This window comes from Oncorhynchus mykiss, chromosome 28, assembly GCF_057628025.1.
Source record: "Oncorhynchus mykiss isolate SJ-2025 chromosome 28, ASM5762802v1, whole genome shotgun sequence".
Taxonomy (NCBI): Eukaryota; Metazoa; Chordata; class Actinopteri; order Salmoniformes; family Salmonidae; genus Oncorhynchus; species Oncorhynchus mykiss.
In genome coordinates, this window is record NC_143049.1 from 31385565 (window position 1) to 31410439 (window position 24875).

At 45.5% G+C, this 24875-nt stretch overlaps 1 protein-coding gene across 2 annotated transcripts in view; it reads left to right on the forward strand.

The window, feature by feature from the left end:
- Positions 1-1176: 1176 nt before the first annotated feature.
- Positions 1177-24875, forward strand: part of kcnn1a (potassium calcium-activated channel subfamily N member 1a) — a 61268-nt gene continuing 37569 nt past the window's right edge. The window contains exon 1 of one of the 2 annotated variants that reach the window (XM_036966139.2): positions 1177-2756. In XM_036966139.2, the coding sequence (XP_036822034.2) occupies positions 1464-2756 (1293 nt within the window). In that variant the 5' untranslated portion in view covers positions 1177-1463. Of the gene's footprint in view, positions 2757-5217; positions 5339-24875 lie in introns of those variants that run through there. The other variant, XM_090225047.1, reaches the window with a different exon arrangement.

The following is a 24875-nucleotide window of genomic DNA, read 5'->3' on the forward strand; positions in this document are numbered from 1 at the left end:
ATTTCATTATTTATGTGGCAGCAGTGACATTGCTTCCCAAACCAGCAAATGAAACTTCATCTTGCCAAGGAACCCACACAGGTCACAACGACCAATTACTTAATGAGAATGGTCAGGTTTCTAATGTTCCGAATTCCTGCAGTCTTTCACAGGAGCTATAAAACAGTGTACGCAAGCCTTCCCTCAACTATTGAAGGAAAGAGTCCACATCTGCAGTCTGAGCCCCATCAAAACTCAAAATGGTTGACACAGCTTTGGAAAGTATTGCTTATTATTAAGAAGTACTCCTAATGTATGATGAAAAAAGTTGGCTCCTTCTCTCTTGCCCACCCACTCAGCCCCTACATAAACTGTCAAAATGTCATTTTGAGTATTATGAAAAGTTAGGCCTATAGGCTATGGTCAGTTTTATTTTGAAATGTGTTTTTCCCCTTCAAAATAGATAGTGAACAACCACCCCATCCCTTTCTGACGTATCACTGGTCATTCACAGACCATTTGGGGTTTCAGCCTCCCCCTTTCCACTCTCCTTGAGTGCTGTCCTTCAGCTAGTTGACACGGTCTATTTTTGTCGCTTGCTCATAGCTAACTCTCAGAACCCTGGACAGCGCTCCCCCTGTCTCTGCCCCGCCTCGCCCTCGCCCTCCTTCGGATCTGTCAGCAGGTTGTCTCATAATGGTATACACAACACATCCTACCATGCTACCAGACAACAAAATGCTTTTATATAATTATGCTTTGTGTGTAACGCAATGCGAAGGTGTTTTATATAGCCGTTGTGACCACCTCTGGTTATACATGTTGTTGTGTTCGACTATGCAGGCTGTGCGTGCTAGATCATGACGAATTTTTCTGCCTGGTAATCCAAAACCATGTCTAGTCTTGATTAAATATTGAACACTGAACTGCACTTCTCAAGTATTATAACAAAGGAGGATTTTTAACGATTATTTAAAACAATTTCTCGAATGGACTATGTGGGCCATGTGTAAACAAAGATGATGGCGCGTAAAGTCGGGTTAGGTGACATGGGTTTTATTAGATAATATTATTAGGCCTTTCATGTCATGCTTATATTGAATGATTGAATGTGGGGTTTTATAGAAAACTCGTATTATAGACCTATAAACTACCATAGTGATACAGCCGAGTAAGTAGTAATGGTACGATATTTAAGGGGCACATTTGGTAGAGACTATAAAAGAAGATTCAATTGGAGAGAAAGTGATTGTCTGCATGGTTGTTGTGGCAACAGTGGAAAGTCAATAGTCAAGATCCAATGCGTTAATAAACGATTGGCCTTATACTGTGTGGATCACTTTCATCCCTATTTCGCAATCGCATCAAATATGATAAATATATTGCGCGTATTGTTTTCGTTAAGAATATCCTCTAACCTGTGTGCATATTTGGTTACCAATATTCTAACGAAGGCGGTGTTTTGTCCGTAAGGTGGCGTTTTAATGCAGGTCCTGGTCAAACCTACCAATGAGACGAGTCGGCTCTATTCTGCTGGGACTGATCGCAATGAACGGGTGTCGGAGCTATACAAGGCAAACGAGCAACCACAGCAAGACTCGGCTTTTAAGGGGATGCGGCATCGATACGCGGGAGCTGTCTATCAGCACCAAATCCCCGACGAAGAGCAAGGCAGCGCGCAGAGCCGAGACCCAAACCCAGTCTCTCCAGTTTTCAGTCTGCCGCCCCCTCCTCCGTCTTTCAGAGAGCGTTCAACTACCACCTCACACTACCAGAACCACGAACTGCCTTGTCTGAGTCAACCCTCTCTGAGAGGTATCCATGCCTGTCAGCCGCAGCACGGCGAACCCCCACCTCTGACAAACTACGACATTGCCCAGCGACCGTCACACCGGGTCTGTGAACCCGACGGGCAGCCAGCGCACCTGAAGCAGAACCTTTGGGCCGCAGTCGGCTCGCAGCCGCAGTCGGAACAGCCTGTTAGTCAGAGCTGCCACTGCAGTTTTTCCGAGAAGGCGAACCTTTCTCACCAGCGCCAGCCCCTCACTCACCCGCCGCAGCCCTCCCTGTCTTTGCCGCCGCCGCCAACGTCGTCCTCTTTGCTGTTTTTGCAGGAATCTAATCGCGGGGAACATTTCCAAAGCAGTGCCAATTACCAACAGGCGAGCATCGTGGAACACTGCAGGGGAGGAGAAGGAGGAGGAGGGTACCGAGACCAGAAGCAGTTGTTGCAGCAACACTGTCAAAGACTCCGACACAGGGACCCCTCCCCTGAAGCAATCCGAGCAAACTCGCAGAAAGGGCGCACAGTAAATGTATGTGAGTCAATCGAGGCTAATCGGCGAGCATTCGAGTCCCAGGCTCAGGACCTGCAGCAGCTACAGCAACAGCCACTATTGCGAGCTCAACAACAGCTACTGGTGGGGAGCAGCTTGCCTATCAACTACTGCGCCAACGGCTCAGGAGAGGTATGTAGGAATAACCAGGCATCACTGCTGCAACAGCATCAGCAGCAGCAAGACGCACTGGGGCTATGTCCCCAGCGTCCGCAGCACTGTGACCAAGACTGCAATAAGCCGGGGCGAACGAACCAAGCCAATCAGTCGCATCAACATTGCCGCGACTCCCGTGTAAACCCACCAACGCAGCCGTACGGGGGGAACTCGTCTGCGACTGGCAGTAGCAGCAAGAGCAGCCCTAACTACGGCTCCAGCTATCACCTGTGGCCGGAGAGCCCGCATAAGGGAGAAGAGCGGATACTAATCGATCATTATCAGGTACATTTCTAATTTGCTCATGCACCGTTGATATGTAATAATTAGGGTCTGAGAAAGCTGTAACCTGTACATTGACTTTAACCTATAACGTTTCTAGTCCATGGCCACGCCTGCCACATAGTTTTTTTTTATATAACAGCGCTGTATGTGGGTTATTTGTATGGATGGAGACACAGGTATGTTTCACAGGTAACGTTACTAAGGATCTATGTAACTGTGCTACTGCTTCTTCACAAATCACTCATGTAACCTATGACACCCCCGCACGAACAACGCGCGCGCGCGCACACACACACACACACACACACACACACACACACACACACACACACACACACACACACACACACACACACACACACACACACACACACACACACACACACACACCTGTTCCATGTTGCAGGAACAGCGAGTCTTAGCGAGTCTTTTTTTTGCGTGTTGAAAAAATGTCATCTGTTCTCTCGCAGCCGGAGATAACTGTCTGTTGCATCTTCACAGTAGGCTTCTCTCTCCTGTTACACGTTTTGGCATAGTGCCACAGTTATGACAACACGTATTGTGTTTAAGCACCTTACCATAGTCCCGTTTTTCATTGGATGCTTTGTACTGCAATGTACAAACTAATGAAAGGTTTGGATACACATACTGTGAAAAGCTAACCCATGACATAACATACATGTAGCCTTACAGTGAATTCAGGCTGGAAAATAAATGCCAAAATATCTTTGCATCAGAGGTTGTGCTATTGTAAGTAATATAATTATTTTATTTAAATATGGCTTTAAATCATTAAAAAAATGTCCCTCGTGAATTTATATAGCTTTTACATTCAACTATAGATTTTCATATTGTGCATGCATTCTCCCTCATCATAAAATGACCAGAATCAAAATGATTACAACTATTTTTGAATGACTTACATTATACAATCGTATTAAAAGCTTTTCTAGTCTATCAGACATGTTAACAACTACTGCAAGTATTCTGATAGACTCACATACTTATCTATTCATGTTTCCCTCGAGCTTCCTGCTTCAATCTTATTGACTTGCCCTTAATGAGGTTGGCTCCCCCGTTTTGAAATCCCTTAAACAAAACAATTGTGACAGCGCGAGACAGATAAAGTGTATACAATTACAGCATCCTGCACCTCACCCCGAAACTCAATAGCTGATCCATATTGATGGCAGTCTGATATTGTGTCCAGCCTCAATAACAGTGTTGTTTTGAAAGGTACCTTGCTGGTCCCATTGTGAGCCTTGTGTAAGTACTCTTTAATTCTTTCTACTTACTGGTATAGAGGTGTCCCCTTGGACAGGACAGTGGCTCCGGCTGCTGACTGGCTCCTGTTGCCAGCCTGTATACCTCTAAAGGGAAGATGGGGTCACGTGTGTCATAAGGCATAAGAGATGAAGGAGAAAGCTATTACACTATTACAGTAAAGCCTTTGTACTTCTCCTGACAAACTGGTTATAATCACCCTATATGAGCTATAGGAGGTCAATACTGTATATGTCACCGTGCCACTGCCACCAACTTGATACCGTGTGACATATTGCTTGTATTTATATCGAGGCTATGCTGCTGTGTTTGCACCTTGTTGGCTTTTGCTTTTTTGCTCAGTTTTTTTATGTGTTCTTTTCTTAAAAAAAACAGAATCTTATCAAGACTAGTTGTTTTCCAAGAGTAGTCTAATCAAGTCTATCACTATTAGTGCAGTTTTAATGTTGGGTATGTGATTAGACTTAGTTAATACAATTGTGTGATTCAAGAGCCTGTCATGTCGACAGATCCCCTATTTTGTTATGATTAGCGGTGCTGTTAAGGCTCCAACCTTTGCCAGAAGAAACGGATTTGTTGATTTAACTTCCTCTATCGGTCATCATCAGGCCTCTTGTATCAGTCATCACCAGGCCTCTTGTATCAGTCATCATCAGGCCTCTTGTATCAGTCATCATCAGGCCTCTTGTATCAGTCATTACCAGGCCTCTTGTAATCAGTCATCACCAGGCCTCTTGTATCGGTCATCACCAGGCCTCTTGTATCAGTCATCATCAGGCCTCTTGTATCAGTCATCATAAGGCCTCTTGTATCAGTCATCACCAGGCCTCTTGTATCAGTCATCATCAGGCCTCTTGTATCAGTCATCACCAGGCCTCTTGTATCCGTCATCACCAGGCCTCTTGTATCAGTCATCACCAGGCCTCTTGTATCAGTCATCACCAGGCCTCTTGTATCCGTCATCACCAGGCCTCTTGTATCAGTCATCACCAGGCCTCTTGTATCAGTCATCACCAGGCCTCTTGTACAAGGCCCTTTGTTTTAGCTCCATTAGGCGTGCAGTGTCGTGCATGTTTCCATTGGTTACCTTCCCATCCTCAAGCTCAGCGCAGCCAACACCTTGTAAGTAAACACACGCCAATGAACAAGCATCACCCTCCTTCATTAACAGGGGTGGAACCCGGGCCACATCCTGTATGCTGGGAGTGAATGGCACGATCTCTGATGACACATTCACATTGTATTGGGGAGGTGGATGGGAAACACCATTTTCCTCTGCATCCGGCATGAAGGAGGGAGTGAGTACTAACCTAAAGGCCTTCGCTAATTTATTATGCTTTTTCCCATTTTTTTGTTCTGCATTTAAGTGCTGCTACTCTACGCTCGCTCACTGAAATAGATTTGTGTTTCCATATTTGTTGCTATGGTGAGGGGAAAACCTGGCATTGCATATCTAGGCCTCTCTATGGCATTGTATATCTAGGCCTCTCTATGGCATTGCCTGCGTACAGAGAATGAAGGGAAAAATGCCCTCCAAGCTTTGACATACATTGTACACTCATATTGCTCATACACACATTGCACACACACAAACACACACACACACTGGGTGACTGCTAGGGTCCTAATAGGAGATGGCTTCTTATCCGCTCAACAGTTCACATGGCTCTGTTGCGTTTCATCTGAGTGATTTTGCACAAGAAGAGGTGTATTGAATTACGTGCAGAGTCCAGTTAGATACAAAGAGTGGGGGGTTTCCTCAATAGCCCAGAGCAGTACAGCCGTAGCCCGCCATCACTCTATATGTAAGATATTTTTGCTCTGGTTACCCAAGTGCAATTTGTCTCGTGTATGTTTGACCTCTGCTGCTTGTTCCGTGTATATTTGACCTTTGCTGGTTGTCCTGTGTATATTTGACCTCTGCTGGTTGTCCTGTGTATATTTGACCTCTGCTGCTTGTCTCATGCATATTTGACCTCTGATTCTTGTTTCCTGTTTTTAATACATGTCGTAACCTGACATTATTCTTTAGTTTCTATTTTGTATTTACATGTTTTACTGTGTACACACAATCGCCATAGCACATTGCGTAACAAATGACCCAGGTTCATTTATGGTAATTTTTGTGCAATCGTAGCCAAGTTAAGTCAACCACATAATGTATCACAGCCATGCATATGCTTGGTGGCTAATTATGTAATTGATCTTGCCTACGTCCTGTGTTAGGGCCATGATCAGTGGTCAGGAACTGGGAGAGTATGAATAATGGCACTGCAATTTGATATTGATCATTCATCATGAGATAGAGACTGGAAGAACTTATCCGTGGGATGTGTTTCATTCCATCTGCCATAGTGAAACCGTACCAGTTGGCAGGTGTTTCTGAAAAATTATTTTAACACTAGTTCATATTAAAGCAAATTGCAATTCACTGTAATACACTGTAAGTGTTAGTGCGTGAATGAGGACCCAAAAGCGAATTAACAAAACAGAGTTACTTTAATGACGAAAACAAAACGTAGGCTCAGACGGACAGGCAGATTCCGACAGGACAGGACAAGGTTACAGTAACACGACGATGGTCTGGTTCAGGCATGAATGACACAAACAAACAAACAAGAATCCGACAAGGACAGGAGCAGAAACAGAGAGAGATATAGGGACCTAATCAGAGGGAAAAAGGGAACAGGTGGGGAACGGGGTGAATGGGTAATTAGGAGGAGACAAGGCACAGCTGGGGAAAAGAGGGGGAGAAAAGGTAACATAACAACGACCAGCAGAGGGAGACAGGGTGAAGGGAAAGGACAGAGACAAGACAACATGACAGTACATGACAGTACCCCCCCACTCACCGAGCGCCTCCTGGCGCACTCGAGGAGGAAACCTGGCGGCAACGGAGGAAATCCTCGATCAGCGCACGGTCCAGCACGTCCCGAGAGGGAACCCAACTCCTCTCCTCCGGACCGTACCCCTCCCAATCAACAAGGTACTGGTGACCACGGCCCCGAGGACGCATGTCCAAAATCCTGCGGACCCTGTAGATGGGTGCGCCCTCGACAAGGATGGGGGGGGGGGGGGGGAGACGAGCGGGGGCGCGAAGAACGGGCTTAACACAAGAGACATGGAAGACCGGGTGGACGCGACGAAGGTATCGCGGAAGAAGAAGTCGAACTGCGACAGGATTAATGACCCGAGAAATACGGAACGGACCAATGAACCGCGGGGTCAACTTGCGAGACGCCGTCTTAAGGGGAAGGTTCTGAGTGGAGAGCCAAACTCTCTGACCGCGACAATATCTAGGACTCTTAGTTCTACGCTTATTAGCAGCCCTCACAGTCTGCGTCCTATAACGGCAAAGTGCAGACCTGACCCTCTTCCAGGTGCGCTCGCAACGTTGGACAAAAGCCTGAGCGGAGGGGACGCTGGACTCGGCGAACTGAGATGAGAACAGCGGAGGCTGGTACCCGAGGCTACTCTGAAAAGGAGATAGCCCGGTTGCAGACGAAGGAAGCGAGTTGTGGGCGTATTCTGCCCAGGGGAGCTGTTCTGACCAAGACGCAGGGTTGCGAAAAGAAAGACTGCGTAAGATGCGACCAATAGTCTGATTGGCCCGTTCTGCTTGACCGTTAGACTGGGGGTGAAAGCCGGAAGAGAGACTGACGGAAGCCCCAATCAAACGGCAAAACTCCCTCCAAAATTGAGACGTGAATTGCGGACCTCTGTCCGAAACGACGTCTGACGGAAGGCCATGAATTCTGAAAACATTCTCGATGATGATTTGTGCCGTCTCTTTAGCAGAAGGAAGCTTAGCAAGGGGAATGAAATGAGCCGCCTTAGAGAACCTATCGACAACCGTAAGAATAACAGTCTTCCCCGCTGACGAAGGCAGTCCGGTGACAAAATCTAAGGCGATGTGAGACCACGGTCGAGAGGGAATGGGAAGCGGCCTGAGACGGCCGGCAGGAGGGGAGTTACCGGACTTAGTCTGCGCGCAGACCGAACAAGCAGCCACGAAACGACGCGTGTCATGCTCCCGGGTGGGCCACCAAAAACGCTGGCGAATGGAAGCAAGCGTACCCCGAACGCCAGGGTGGCCGGCTAACTTGGCAGAGTGAGCCCACTGAAGAACGGCCAGACGAGTAGGAACGGGAACGAAAAGAAGGTTCCTAGGACAAGCGCGCGGCGACGGAGTGTGAGTGAGCGCTTGCTTTACCTGCCTCTCAATTCCCCAGACAGTCAACCCGACAACACGCCCCTCAGGGAGAATCCCCTCGGGGTCAGTGGAGGCTACTGAAGAACTGAAGAGACGAGATAAAGCATCAGGCTTGGTGTTCTTAGAGCCCGGACGATAAGAAATCACGAACTCGAAACGAGCGAAAAACAGCGCCCAACGCGCCTGACGCGCATTAAGTCGTTTGGCAGAACGGATGTACTCAAGGTTCCTATGGTCAGTCCAAACGACAAAAGGAACGGTCGCCCCCTCCAACCACTGTCGCCATTCGCCTAGGGCTAACCGGATGGCGAGCAGTTCGCGGTTTCCCACATCATAGTTACGTTCCGACGGGGACAGGCGATGAGAAAAATACGCGCATGGGTGGACCTTGTCGTCAGAGAGGGAGCGCTGAGAAAGAATGGCTCCCACGCCCACCTCTGACGCGTCAACCTCGACAACGAACTGTCTAGAGACGTCAGGTGTAACAAGGATAGGAGCGGATGTAAAACGATTCTTGAGGAGATCAAAAGCTCCCTGGGCGGAAACGGACCACTTAAAGCACGTCTTGACAGAAGTAAGGGCTGTGAGAGGAGCTGCCACCTGACCGAAATTACGGATGAAACGACGATAGAAGTTCGCGAAGCCGAGAAAGCGCTGCAGCTCGACGCGTGACTTAGGAGCGGGCCAATCAATGACAGCTTGGACCTTAGCGGGATCCATCTTAATGCCTTCAGCGGAAATAACAGAACCGAGAAATGTGACGGAGGAGGCATGAAAAGTGCACTTCTCAGCCTTCACAAAAAGACAATTCTCTAAAAGGCGCTGGAGGACACGTCGAACGTGCTGAAGATGAATCTGGAGTGACGGTGAAAAAATCAGGATATCGTCAAGATAAACGAAAACAAAGATGTTCAGCATGTCTCTCAGGACATCATTGACTAATGCCTGAAAGACAGCTGGAGCGTTAGCGAGGCCGAAAGGAAGAACCCGGTATTCAAAGTGCCCTAACGGAGTGTTAAACGCCGTCTTCCACTCGTCCCCCTCCCTGATGCGCACGAGATGGTAAGCGTTACGAAGGTCCAACTTAGTGAAAAACCTGGCTCCCTGCAGGATCTCGAAGGCTGAAGACATAAGAGGAAGCGGATAACGATTCTTAACTGTTATGTCATTCAGCCCTCGATAATCTATGCAGGGGCGCAGAGACCCGTCCTTCTTCTTGACAAAAAAAAACCCCGCTCCGGCGGGAGAGGAGGAGGGGACTATGGTACCGGCGTCAAGAGCTACAGACAAATAATCCTCGAGAGCCTTACGTTCGGGAGCCGACAGAGAGTATAGTCTACCCCGGGGGGGAGTGGTTCCCGGAAGGAGATCAATACTACAATCATACGACCGGTGTGGAGGAAGAGAGGTGGCCCTGGACCGACTGAACACCGTGCGCAGATCGTGATATTCCTCCGGCACCCCTGTCAAATCACCAGGCTCCTCCTGTGAAGAAGAAACAGAGGAAACAGGAGGGATAGCAGACATTAAACATTTCACATGACAAGAGACGTTCCAGGAGAGGATAGAATTACTAGACCAATTAATGGAAGGATTATGACAAACTAGCCAGGGATGGCCCAAAACAACAGGTGTAAAAGGTGAACGAAAAATCAAAAAAGAAATGGTTTCGCTATGATTACCAGAAACAGTGAGGGTTAAAGGTAGCGTCTCACGCTGAATCCTGGGGAGAGGACTACCATCCAGGGCGAACAAGGCCGTGGACTCCCTTAACTGTCTGAGAGGAATGTCATGTTCCCGAGCCCAGGTCTCGTCCATAAAACAGCCCTCCGCCCCAGAGTCTATTAAGGCACTGCAGGAAGCTGACGAACCGGTCCAGCGTAGATGGACCGACAAGGTAGTGCAGGATCTTGAAGGAGAGACAGGAGTAGTAGCGCTCACCAGTAGCCCTCCGCTTACTGATGAGCTCTGGCTTTTACTGGACATGAAGTGACAAAATGACCAGCAGAACCGCAATAGAGACAGAGGCGGTTGGTGATTCTCCGTTCCCTCTCCTTAGTCGAGATGCGGATACCTCCCAGCTGCATAGGCTCAGCTCCCGAGCCGGCAGAGGAAGATGGTAGTGATGCGGAGAGGGGGGCAACGGAGAACGCGAGCTCCTTTCCACGAGCTCGGTGACGAAGATCAACCCGTCGCTCAATGCGAATAGCGAGTTCAATCAAGGAATCCACGCTGGAAGGAACCTCCCGGGAGAGAATCTCATCCTTTACCTCTGCGCGGAGACCCTCCAGAAGACGAGCGAGCAAAGCCGGCTCGTTCCAGCCACTGGAGGCAGCAAGAGTGCGAAACTCAATAGAGTAGTCTGTTATGGATCGATTGCCTTGACATAGGGAAGACAGGGCCCTGGAAGCCTCCTCCCCAAAAACAGATCGATCAAAAACCCGTATCATCTCCTCCTTAAAGTCCTGATACTGGTTAGTACACTCAGCCCTTGCCTCCCAGATTGCCGTGCCCCACTCACGAGCCCGTCCAGTAAGGAGAGATATGACGTAGGCGACACGAGCAGTGCTCCTGGCGTAAGTGTTGGGCTGGAGAGAAAACACAATATCACACTGGGTGAGGAACGAGCGGCATTCAGTGGGCTCCCCAGAGTAACACGGCGGGTTATTGATTCTGGGCTCCGGAGATTCGAAAGCCCTGGAAGTGGCCGGTGGATCGAGGCGGAGATGGTGAACCTGTTCTGTGAGGTTGGAGACTTGGGTGGCCAGGGTCTCAACGGCATGTCGAGCAGCAGACAATTCCTGCTCGTGTCTGCCTAGCATCGCTCCCTGGATCTCGACGGCTGAGTGGAGAGGATCCGAAGTCGCTGGGTCCATTCTTGGTCGGATTCTTCTGTTAGTGCGTGAATGAGGACCCAAAAGCGAATTAACAAAACAGAGTTACTTTAATGACGAAAACAAAACGTAGGCTCAGACGGACAGGCAGATTCCGACAGGACAGGACAAGGTTACAGTAACACGACGATGGTCTGGTTCAGGCATGAATGACACAAACAAACAAACAAGAATCCGACAAGGACAGGAGCAGAAACAGAGAGAGATATAGGGACCTAATCAGAGGGAAAAAGGGAACAGGTGGGGAACGGGGTGAATGGGTAATTAGGAGGAGACAAGGCACAGCTGGGGAAAAGAGGGGGAGAAAAGGTAACATAACAACGACCAGCAGAGGGAGACAGGGTGAAGGGAAAGGACAGAGACAAGACAACATGACAGTACATGACAGTAAGATTGAATGAGATAGCCCTTACAGCAGAGATAGGATACTGTATGTCTCATCTCATACTACTGTGCCTCTTACACTAAATCAACTCACGGTTCCTTGACTGCACTAAAATATGCGTGTCTGAAAGCATCTCTCACCGTTGTGAATTACATTTAGCCCAGTTAGTGCATGTGTACTGTAGCGTGTTGCCATTGTGCGGCTACCCAGGCACTGTATTCCACCCCTTTGGTTTGAAGTCTTAACCTTAACTTAAGCTAAGGTCCTGGTGCCCTAAGGTTTTGATTTGACTGGAGACCACTTCATTTTCTTCCGTATCAAACATAATGCTGCTGTTGTAAACCTCACCAAAAACCCTTGGGCAGATGAATACATATTCTGTGTAAAACAAAAGGTGCAGTCGAGTTTTCATGCTCAAACTGCCTTGAACCACTGTTTACAAAGGATACGAATATGAGTTTGTTACATTTCCACAGAGACCTGTGGTAGTAGGAGGATATTTAAACCCCTTTCACACTGAAATATGTATATTAGCTGTTTCTGCCATGGACTTATTATACAGACTGGGCATGGTGTGGTATTTATCAGAATTTATAGAAAGCAAGGAGAAATATTCAGAATGCAAAGAATACTTACATATTTGTGTACCCATCAGAGAACAAATGCACAATACATGCCATTGCAATGAGTATCACAATGGTGAATCATTGTTTGCATTGTGTTAAAACTGTTGTTCTTACTTGCACATAATTCGAAGGGGACTCTGTCGATCCACAGTCTCAGTTGATTGAAGCATTGCAGTACAGGATGATTTCATTAGTGCCAGTATATGTTTAGGAGATTGAATTGGATGGAGCATTGCGCTTGCAATGCCAGGATAGTGGGTTTGATTCCCGGGACCACCCGTATGTAAATAAAAAGTATGCAAGCATGACTTAGTCGCTTTTGATAAAAGAGTCTGCTAAATGGAACATGTTATGTTACGTATATAATTGTATTTGTATGCGCCTGTGTGTGCATGTGTGCATGCGAGATAGAGAAATGCAGAGAGAGACAGAGTGTGTAGGCTACTTGTGTGTGGGAGGGTGTTAGCAGAGGTGCAAGTGCCCCCTCAGATTTGTCCTGTTTTTTTTATTTTTCAGATGTTGAATTAATTACCAAACTTCTTTTTTTAGGCAGTTTTCATCAAAATGATTTATGAAAAATATCTGTCAGTGGTATTTTTTGGAGGGGGCACACTGACTGGACCAGTAAGTGGTTCCTTCCAAGGTGCACCACAGAGCAAAGATATGCTAGATAGGACACTAGATACTCTAGTGCGCTCAGACTGTATCGTCACAGATAGTACGATGGGACAGATATTTTGGCCGACATTCTGGACATTTTCTCATCAATGGAACATTTGTTCTTAATACAGTTTTCTGTTCCCAAAACTAGAATCTGTTATGAGTGGACAAGTTTTGTAGGCTTTACCCTTTGCTAAAAAAAATAAATAAAATTGCATTGCTTAGAAGGATTGCAAAGGCAAAATGAGTTATTGCACATGCTTACTTCACAGAGTAGGCATCCTCAAACAGAAACATGTATGGTAGAACGTGCCAATAGGATCTCGCTAGCTCGTGCTTGGCTCTGCCTACCTCCTTGCTTGTTCTGCCCACTATTTGCTCCCATTGGAAATGACACGGTGGTCAATCTTTGTTATAAAATCTTTGTTATCGTCAGTGGAGGAGGAGAGAAAGTGTCGAGTTACACACAGCATTTGATTTGATTTTAGCTGCCAGTGATGGGCAGGCCTCACAGAAGGTATGTTTGTAAATTTAAGCTATGTACCCTATGATTCCTTCTTGATGAATAAATAAAACACTCATAACTAGCTACCGAGCATTTTCAGGTTTCAATCAAGTTAGAGTAGCTTGTCTAACTATCTAAGCTGGCATGCCTGCTGGCAAGGTTGCTCGACTTTAGAAAATACTAATTGTCTTTAATTCTTGGGTTATGATAAATTATAAACTGGGTGGTTTGAGCCCTAACCAGTTTATAATAGCAATAAGGCACCTCAGGGGTTTGTGATATATGGCCAATATACCACGGCTAAGCGCTCTATCCAGGCATTCCGCATTGCGTCGCACTTAAGAACAGCCCTTAGCCGTGGTATATTGGCCATATACCACACCTCCTCTGGCCTTATTGCTTAACTATACTAGTGTGTCAGTTGTACTAAACTCCTAAGGCACAACATTATCGACAAAGAATTAGGCATGAAGATTATGGCTCTAGGTTGCAGGAAAAAGCTGTTTCCAACCTCATGTACTTCATACATGGGTGCATGATGCACCTGGGTGTTAGCATACCATTGTCATCTCCATGCCACGATCTTCCCTTAAAAGCGTTAAGGGCATATGGACTCTATTGCTCCCTACCTACCGTCTGTTGAAATGCCCGTTTCCTCCACAAAGATACTGGGATGCATTTAATGTGTCTTTGGGAAGATTCTCCCTCCGAGTGTCACGATCGTCGTAGTGAGGAGACCAAAGCGCAGCGTGGTGTGAATACATACTTTTAATGAATGACGAAAAAACACGAAGTACACTAAACAAACAAAATAACAAAACGAACGTGACCACTATCGAAACTGAGTGCTAACATGCAACATCACATAGACAATAACCCACGAACCACAATACAAAACAGGATACCTAAATATGGTTCCCAATCAGAGACAACGACAGACACCTGCCACTGATGGAGAACCACATCAGCCCAAACCACATAGAAACAGACTAACTAGACATGCAACATAGAATGCCCACTCATATCACACCCTGACCAAACAAAATATAGAAACAAACAACTCAAATAATGGTCAGAGTGTGACACTGAGTTCTAACAACAACCTCCATATGCATCTCTGGTCATGTCACAAAGAGGAGGGATTTCCAACACGATTCCTCGTGGTGATGTTAATAGCTACAGTGGCTTGCGCAACTATTCACCCCCCCTTGGCATTTTTCCTATTTTGTTGCCTTACAACCTGGAATTAAAACTGATTTTTGGGGGGGTTTGTATCATTTGATTTACAGAACATGCCTACCACTTTGAAGATGCAGCATAATTTTTATTGTGAAACAAACAGGAAATAAGAAAAAAAACCAGAACTTGAGCGTGCATAACTATCCACCGCCCCCAAAGTCAATACTTTGTAGATCCACCTTTTGCAGCAATTCCAGCTGCAAGCCTCTTGGGGTATGTCTCTATAAGCTTGGCACATCTAGCCACTGGGATTTTTGCCCATTCTTCAAGGCAAAACTGTTCCAGCTCCTTCAAGTTGGATGGGTTCTGTGGTGTACAGCAATCTTTAAGTCATACCACAGATTCTCAATTGGATTGAGGTCTGGGCTTTGACAAGGCTATTCCAAGACATTTAAATATTTCCCCTTAAACCACTCGAGTGTTGCTTTAGCAGTATGCTTAGGGTCATTGTCCTGCTGGAAGTTGAACCTCTGTCCCAGTCTCAAATCTCTGGAAGACTGAAACAGGTTTCCCTCAAGAAATTCCCTTCATTTAGTGCCATCCATCATTCCTTCAATTCTGACCAGTTTCCCAGTCCCTGCCAATGAAAAACATCCCCACAGCATGATGCTGCCACCACCATGCTTCACTGTGGGGATGGTGTTCTTGGGGTGATGCGTGGTGTTGGGTTTGCGCCAGACTTAGCTTTTTCCTTGATGGCCAAAAAGCTAAATTTTAATTTCATCTGACCAGAGTACCTTCTTCCATATGTTTGGGGAGTCTCCCACATACCTTTTGGCGAACACCAAACGTGTTTGCTGATTTTTTTCTTTAAGCAATGGCTTTTATCTGGCCACTCTTCTGTAAAGCCCAGCTATGTGGAGTGTACGGCTTAAAGTCGTCCTATGGACAGATACTCCAATCTCCGCTGTGGAGATTAAACAAGTTATTTTTTTCATTTCACTTCACCAATTTGGACTATTTTGTCTATGTCCATTACATGAAATCCAAATGAAAATCCATTTAAATTACAGGTTGTAATGCAACAAAATAGGAAAAACGCCAAGGGGGATGAATACTTTTGCAAGGCACTGTATGTAGTTTGATACAGTACCAGTCAAAAGTTTGGACACACCTACTCATTCAAGTTAAAAAAAAAAAAATGTGTACTATTTTCTACATTGTGGAGTAGTGAAGATATTAAAACTATGAAATAACACATATGGAATCATGTAGTAACCAAAAAAGTTTTAAACAAATCAAAATATATTTTACATTTGAGATTCTTCAAAGTAGCCACCGTTTGCCTTGATGACAGCTTTGCACACTCTTGGCATTCTCTCAACCAGCTTCATGAGGTAGTCACCTGGAATGCATTTCAATTAACAGGTGTGGCTTAATTTGTGGAATTTTTTGTGGAATTTCTTTCCTTTTCTTTAATGCGTTTGAGACAATCACTTGTGTTGGAAGGGGTGGTATACAGCAGATAGCCCTATTTGGTAAAAGACCAAGTCCATATTATGGCAAAAACAGCTCAAATAAGCAAAGAGAAACGACAGTCCATCATTACTTTAAGACATGAAGGTCAGTCAATGCCAAACATTTCAAGAACTTTGTAAGTTTCTTCAAGTGCAGTCGCAAAAACTATCAAAAAAAAAAAAGCTATCAAGCTATGATAAAACTGGCTCTCATGAGGACCGCCACAGGAAAGGAAGAACCAGAGTTACCTCTGCTGCAGAGGATAAGTTTGTTAGTTAACTGCACCTCATATTGCAGCCGAAATAAATGTAATAAAAGTAACAGACACATCTCAACATCAACTGTTCAGAGGAAACTGTGTAAATCAGGCCTTCATGGTCGAATTGCTGCAAAGAAACCACTACTAAAGGACACCAATAAGAAAAAGAGAGTTGCTTGGGCCAAGAAACATGAGCAATGGACATTAGACTGGTGGAAATCTTTTTTTTTGTTGGTCTGATGAGTCCAAATTTGAGATTTTTTGTTCCAACCGTCGTGTCTTTGTGAGACACAGATAAGGTGAACAGATGATCTCTGCATGCGTGGTTCCCACTATGAAGCATGGAGGAGGAGGTGTGATGGTGTGGGGGGTGCTTTGCAGTTGACACTGTCATGATTTACTTAGAATTGAAGGCACACTTAACCAGCATAGCTACCACAGCGTTCTGCAGCGATACGCCATCCCATCTGATTTGTGCTTAGTGGGACTATAATTTGTTTTTCATCAGGACAATGACCCAAAACACACCTCCAGGCTGTGTTAGGGCTATTTGACCAAGAAGGAGAGTGATGGAGTGCTGCATCAGATGACCTGGCCTCCACAATCACCCGACCTCAACCCAATTGAGATGGTTTGGACCATGAAGGAAGGAAAAGCAGCCAACAAGTGCTCAGCATATGTGGAAAAGCATTCCTCATGAAGCTGGTTGAGAGAATGCTAAGAGTGTGCAAAGCTGTCATCAAGGCCAAGGGTGGATACTTTGAAGATTCTAAAATATAAGCTATATTTTGATTTGTTTAACACTTTTTTGGGGGTTACTACATGATTCCATATGTGTTATTACATAGTTGTGATGTCTTCACTATTATTCTACAATGTAGAAATTGTCAAAATAAAGAAAAACCCTTGAATGAGTAGGTGTCCAAACTTTTGACCGGTACTGCGTGTTGTTATTGTAAACACACGCACACGCACACACACACACACACACACACACACACACACACACACACACACACACACACACACACACACACACACACACACACACACACACACACACACACACACACATACACACACACACACACACACACACACACACAATGTTCATAGCTATGTAGTTTGATATGCTGGTTTAAACACACACGATGATGATGTTCATCGCTAAGTAGTCACTACGTGGTTTGATTATCACGGTGAGCAGTCAGTGTAGCTATTGACATTTTCATTGCTAAGGCCTTGTTGTGTTGTGCAACACTAAAACAAGTATATATGAGAAGAATATGGAACCTCCCCTCTCTTAGGGCTTTCTGATTCTTAACCCCTTCAATAGACTCCCTCATGAGTCCTTTTGTCATTGTGCCAGCTTATTTTTGAACCCTTTCATGGCTAGTTCCGGGGGTATCCATTTCATAACCACCTCCATCCTATTTCTCTCTTTTCTCTTCTCAAGTGAAAAACCTTTTTAAATAATAAATGTACACTAAAGGAGCCCGAGGGCATTAAAAACAGCAGCAATGAATTGTATTACAATTAAAAACACATCATAGAAGCAAACTGTATCCGGCCACTGTGAGCGCAATTCCCTGAACTTTGTAGAAAGTCGGACGTAATTGCCGGGCATTGGGAGAATCCTATGGAGAATATAGGGATTCTATTATATTTGGGTCTCCCAAAATCAAAACAACACAGGTTGTGCGAGTAGTATAGTGTGTTAGTGTACTGACTGTAAGTGTCTGGGCAGTGCGGGGGGGGGGGGGGGGGGGTTCTACTGGGTGCTGCCTGAGTCAGAGCCACGTTACGTCACATGTCCTAAGGGCTTTCTCTTAGAATAGACCTGAAGGACAGATATCTTGTTTTGTCTTGTGTTTTCCCGTCAGTTTCCACCGGGATTCTGAGGTATAGCGGTCATTTCCTGGGTAGGGTCTCGATGTACTATGAAGGTGGCTACAGTTGCACCAGGAACAAGGTTTGCAGCTGTCTTTTCCCCAAGAGAATTTAACATAAAGGTGAAAAGGGTAGAACTAATGTTACAAGAAGGAATAAAGCATTAGGGTAAAGCCTACCACAAAATCAGGTGTGAAGCACTTAGTACAACCTGGGTCTAATCTCCACGTTAATCCATTGCTCTTTGCATTGCTGTCTCTCTCTCTTTTTTTTCTTCTCTCTCTCTCTCTCTCTCTCTCCCTCTTTCCCTCTCCAAACTAAAACTCTGTTTTCTTGTCCTTTTCATATAATAAATGTAAGGCTGGATATCCACAAAATTCTCCACTCAATCTTTTCTGAGTTTGTTATGGTAATGATCCATCCTATGCTATAGGTTGTTATGGTAATGATCCATCCTATGTTATAGGTTGTTATGGTAATGATCCATCCTATGCTATAGGTTGTTATGGTAATGATCCATCCTATGCTATAGGTTGTTATGGTAATGATCCATCCTATGCTATAGGTTGTTATGGTAATGATCCATCCTATGTTATAGGTTGTTATGGTAATGATCCATCCTATGTTATAGGTTGTTATGGTAATGATCCATCCTATGTTATAGGTTGTGCTGGGCACTGCCTGCTATTGATGTTTTGGCCTCTGTCGGAATTTAGTGGAGGCTCAAAATGACTACTGAAGTTGCGTTCTGAGACAGTAAGTTCAGTGCTGTGAGACAAAGTCGTGTGATTGCACCCAGTGCTTGACTCTGACTGAAATAGGTTCCGGTACTGTTTTATATACTGTTGAGCTAATATTCTATAAGAGGAATAGGAGCTTAAGCAGTAGAACATTTGAGGTGCCGGTACTCAGCTCCGGTGATCTCCTGCCCAAATCAAGCACTGACTGCACCAATGAAAGAGTATTTATTGCCTGTTTTAATAACCTAAGAGTAAAATTTATGACTGTTTGTCCCTATGATGTCAAATAGTCATGAATAGTCAAATAGTCAAATAGTCATGAATAGTCAAATAGTCATGAATAGTCATGAATAGTCATGAATAGTCAAATAGTCATGAATAGTCAAATAGTCAAATAGTCATGAATAGTCAAATAGTCAAATAGTCAAATAGTCAAATAGTCATGAATAGTCAAATAGTCATGAATAGTCAAATAGTCATGAATAGTCATGAATAGTCATGAATAGTCAAATAGTCATGAATAGTCAAATAGTCATGAATAGTCAAATAGTCATGAATAGTCATGAATAGTCAAATAGTCAAATAGTCAAATAGTCAAATAGTCATGAATAGTCAAATAGTCATGAATAGTCATGAATAGTCAAATAGTCAAATAGTCATGAATAGTCATGAATAGTCAAATAGTCAAATAGTCATGAATAGTCAAATAGTCAAATAGTCATGAATAGTCAAATAGTCAAAGGCTGCATAATAGGATGATGTAGTCTAATGAGTCGGCAAATGTTGTACATTTGAAAACAGAGGGGCCTTTACTGGTTTAAAGTGTGTGTGTGTGTGTGTGTGTGTGTGTGTGTGTGTGTGTGTGTGTGTGCGTGCGTGCGTGGAGGGGGGCCGACTCCTACTGCGAAAACAGAGGGACACGCTGGGAGAGACTGTTAGTGTTCATGTGTGTGTATTAGTAGGGTATTCCACCTAATCTAGAATATATACAACAATCTAGCATCAATCAAGTAATCAAGAGGTAATTGCATTCTATGGAGGGGAATGGGCCAATAGCAAAGATTAGTAAAGAGGAACGTGCTAGACAGGATAAGCAGAACATTAGAATGCTGGCCTCGTTGCATTTGCATATTCAACAGCAAGACTAAATTATACTAGGATTGGAGTCACACATTAATGTTTAGTTTGGTGAGAAAAGTCAGGATTTTTTTTTTGTCACATTCTGTCACATTAAAATTCCACATTTTGTGAGGACCATTGCAAATCTGCCAGCCAGTCTAGAGCTGTGAAGCATTATGTACTAATACCCGGGTAGCACCCACAACTAATACCTGGGTAGCACACACAACTAATACCCGGGTAGCAACCACAACTAATACCCGGGTAGCACACACAACTAATACCTGGGTAGCACACACAACTAATACCCGGGTAGCACACACAACTAATACCCGGGTAGCACACACAACTAATACCCGGGTAGAACACACAACTAATACCTGCGTAGCACACACAACTAATACCCGGGTAGCACGCATGACTAATACCCAGGTAGCTCTCACGACTAATACCCGGGTAGCTTGCACGACTAATACCTGGTTAGCTCACAAGTCCAATACCCAGGTAGCACGCACAACTAATACCATGTTAGCACGCACAACTAATAATGGGGTGGCACGATCAACTAATCTCGGGGTGGCAGGCACAACTAATACCCAGGTAATACGCACGACCAATACCCAGGTAGCAAGCACAACTAATACCATGTTAGCACGCACAACTAATACTGGGGTGGCACGAACAACTAATCCCGGGGTAGAATGCAGACCAATACCCGGGTAGCATGCACAACTAATACCATGTTAGCACGCACAACTAATACAGGGGTGGCACGCACAACTAATACCGGGGTAGAACGCCGACCAATACCCGGGTAGCACACACAATTAATACCGTGTTAGCACGCACGACTAAAACCTGGGTAGCTCGCACGACTAATACCCGGGTAGCTTTCATGACCAATATCCTGGTAGCTCACACGACTAATACCTGGTTAGCCCGCAAGTCCAATACCCAGGTAGCACGCACATCTAATACCGTGTTTGCACGCACAACTAATACTGGGGTGGCACGCACAAGTAATACTGGGGTGGCATGCACAACTAATACTGGGGTGGCACGAACAACTAATACCGTGTTAGCACGCACAACTAATACTGGGGTGGCACGAACAACTAATACCGTGTTAGCATGCACAACTAATACTGGGGTGGCACGAACAACTAATACTGTGTTAGCATGCACAACTAATACTGGGGTGGCACGAACAACTAATACCGTGTTAGCATGCACAACTAATACCGTGTTTGCACGAACAACTAATACTGGGGTGGCACGCACAACTAATACCGTGTTAGCACGCACAACTAATACTGGGGTAGCACGAACAACTAATACCGTGTTAGCACGCACAACTAATACCGTGTTAGCACGCACAACTAATACTGGGGTGGCACGAACAACTAATACCGTGTTAGCACGCACAACTAATACCGTGTTTGCACGAACAACTAATACCGGGGTGGCACGAACAACTAATACCGTGTTAGCACGCACAACTAATACCGTGTTAGCACGCACAACTAATACTGGGGTGGCACGCACAACTAATACTGGGGTAGCACGCACAACTAATACCGTGTTAGCACGCACAACTAATACTGGGGTGGCACGCACAACTAATACTGGGGTAGCACGCACAACTAATACTGGGGTAGCACGCACAACTAATACCGTGTTAGAACGCACAACTAATACTGGGGTGGCACGTACAACTAATACTGGGGTAGCACGCACAACTAATACCGTGTTAGCATGCACAACTAATACTGGGGTGGCACGCACAACTAATACCGTGTTAGCACGCACAACTAATACTGGGGTAGCTCGCACAACTAATACTGGGGTGGCACGAACAACTAATACCGTGTTAGCATGCACAACTAATACCGTGTTTGCACGAACAACTAATACTGGGGTGGCACGCACAACTAATACCGTGTTAGCACGCACAACTAATACTGGGGTGGCACGAACAACTAATACCGTGTTAGCACGCACAACTAATACTGGGGTGGCACGCACAACTAATACCGTGTTAGCACGCACAACTAATACTGGGGTGGCACGCACAACTAATACCGTGTTAGCACGCACAACTAATACTGGGGTAGCATGCACAACTAATACTGGGGTGGCACGAACAACTAATACCGTGTTAGCATGCACAACTAATACCGTGTTTGCACGAACAACTAATACTGGGGTGGCACGCACAACTAATACCGTGTTAGCACGCACAACTAATACTGGGGTGGCACGAACAACTAATACCGTGTTAGCACGCACAACTAATACCGTGTTAGCACGCACAACTAATACTGGGGTGGCACGAACAACTAATACCGTGTTAGCACGCACAACTAATACCGTGTTTGCACGAACAACTAATACTGGGGTGGCACGAACAACTAATACCGTGTTAGCACGCACAACTAATACCGTGTTAGCACGCACAACTAATACTGGGGTGGCACGCACAACTAATACTGGGGTAGCACGCACAACTAATACCGTGTTAGCACGCACAACTAATACTGGGGTGGCACGCACAACTAATACTGGGGTAGCACGCACAACTAATACTGGGGTAGCACGCACAACTAATACCGTGTTAGCACGCACAACTAATACTGGGGTGGCACGTACAACTAATACTGGGGTAGCACGCACAACTAATACCGTGTTAGCACGCACAACTAATACTGGGGTGGCACGCACAACTAATACCGTGTTAGCACGCACAACTAATACTGGGGTGGCATGCACAACTAATACTGGGGTAGCACGCACAACTAATACCGTGTTAGCACGCACAACTAATACCGTGTTAGCACGCACAACTAATACCATGTTAGCACGCACAACTAATAACATGTTAGCACGCACAACTAATACCGTGTTAGCACGCACAACTAATACTGGGGTGGCACGCACAACTAATACTGGGGTGGCACGCACAACTAATACTGGGGTGGCACGCACAACTAATACTGGGGTGGCACGCACAACTAATACTGGGGTGGCACGCACAACTAATACTGGGGTAGCACGCACAACTAATACCATATTAGCACGCACAACTAATACCATGTTAGCACGCACAACTAATACTGGGGTAGCACGCACGACCAATACCCAGGTAGCACGCACAACTAATACCATATTAGCACGAACAACTAATACCATGTTAGCACGCACAACTAATACTGTGTTAGCACGCACAACTAATACTGGGGTAGCACGCACAACTAATACCATATTAGCACACACAACTAATACCGTGTTAGCACGCACAACTAATACTGGGGTGGCACGCACAACTAATACCGTGTTAGCACGCACAACTAATACTGGGGTGGCACGCACAACTAATACCGTGTTAGCACGCACAACTAATACTGGGGTAGCTCGCACAACTAATACCGTGTTAGCACGCACAACTAATACTGGGGTGGCACGCACAACTAATACTGGGGTGGCACGCACAACTAATACTGGGGTGGCACGCACAACTAATACTGGGGTGGCACGCACAACTAATACCGTGTTAGCACGCACAACTAATACCATGTTAGCATGCACAACTAATACTGGGGTGGCACGCACAACTAATACTGGGGTGGCATGCACAACTAATACTGGGGTGGCACGCACAACTAATACTGGGGTGGCACGCACAACTAATACTGGGGTGGCACGCACAACTAATACCATGTTAGCATGCACAACTAATACTGGGGTGGCACGCACAACTAATACTGGGGTGGCACGCACAACTAATACCGTGTTAGCACGAACAACTAATACCATATTAGCACGCACAACTAATACCATATTAGCACGCACAACTAATACCATATTAGCACGCACAACTAATACTGGGGTGGCACGCACAACTAATACCATGTTAGCACGCACAACTAATACTGGGGTAGCACGCACAACTAATACCATATTAGCACGCACAACTAATACCATGTTAGCACGCACAACTAATACTGGGGTAGCACGCACGACCAATACCCAGGTAGCACGCACAACTAATACCATATTAGCACGAACAACTAATACCATGTTAGCACGCACAACTAATACCGTGTTAGCACGCACAACTAATACTGGGGTAGCACGCACAACTAATACCATATTAGCACACACAACTAATACCGTGTTAGCACGCACAACTAATACTGGGGTGGCACGCACAACTAATACCGTGTTAGCACGCACAACTAATACTGGGGTGGCACGCACAACTAATACCGTGTTAGCACGCACAACTAATACTGGGGTAGCTCGCACAACTAATACCGTGTTAGCACGCACAACTAATACTGGGGTGGCACGCACAACTAATACTGGGGTGGCACGCACAACTAATACTGGGGTGGCACGCACAACTAATACTGGGGTGGCACGCACAACTAATACCGTGTTAGCACGCACAACTAATACCATGTTAGCATGCACAACTAATACTGGGGTGGCACGCACAACTAATACTGGGGTGGCATGCACAACTAATACTGGGGTGGCACGCACAACTAATACTGGGGTGGCACGCACAACTAATACTGGGGTGGCACGCACAACTAATACCGTGTTAGCACGAACAACTAATACCATATTAGCACGCACAACTAATACCATATTAGCACGCACAACTAATACCATATTAGCACGCACAACTAATACTGGGGTGGCACGCACAACTAATACCATGTTAGCACGCACAACTAATACTGGGGTAGCACGCACAACTAATACCATATTAGCACGCACAACTAATACCATGTTAGCACGCACAACTAATACTGGGGTAGCACGCACGACCAATACCCAGG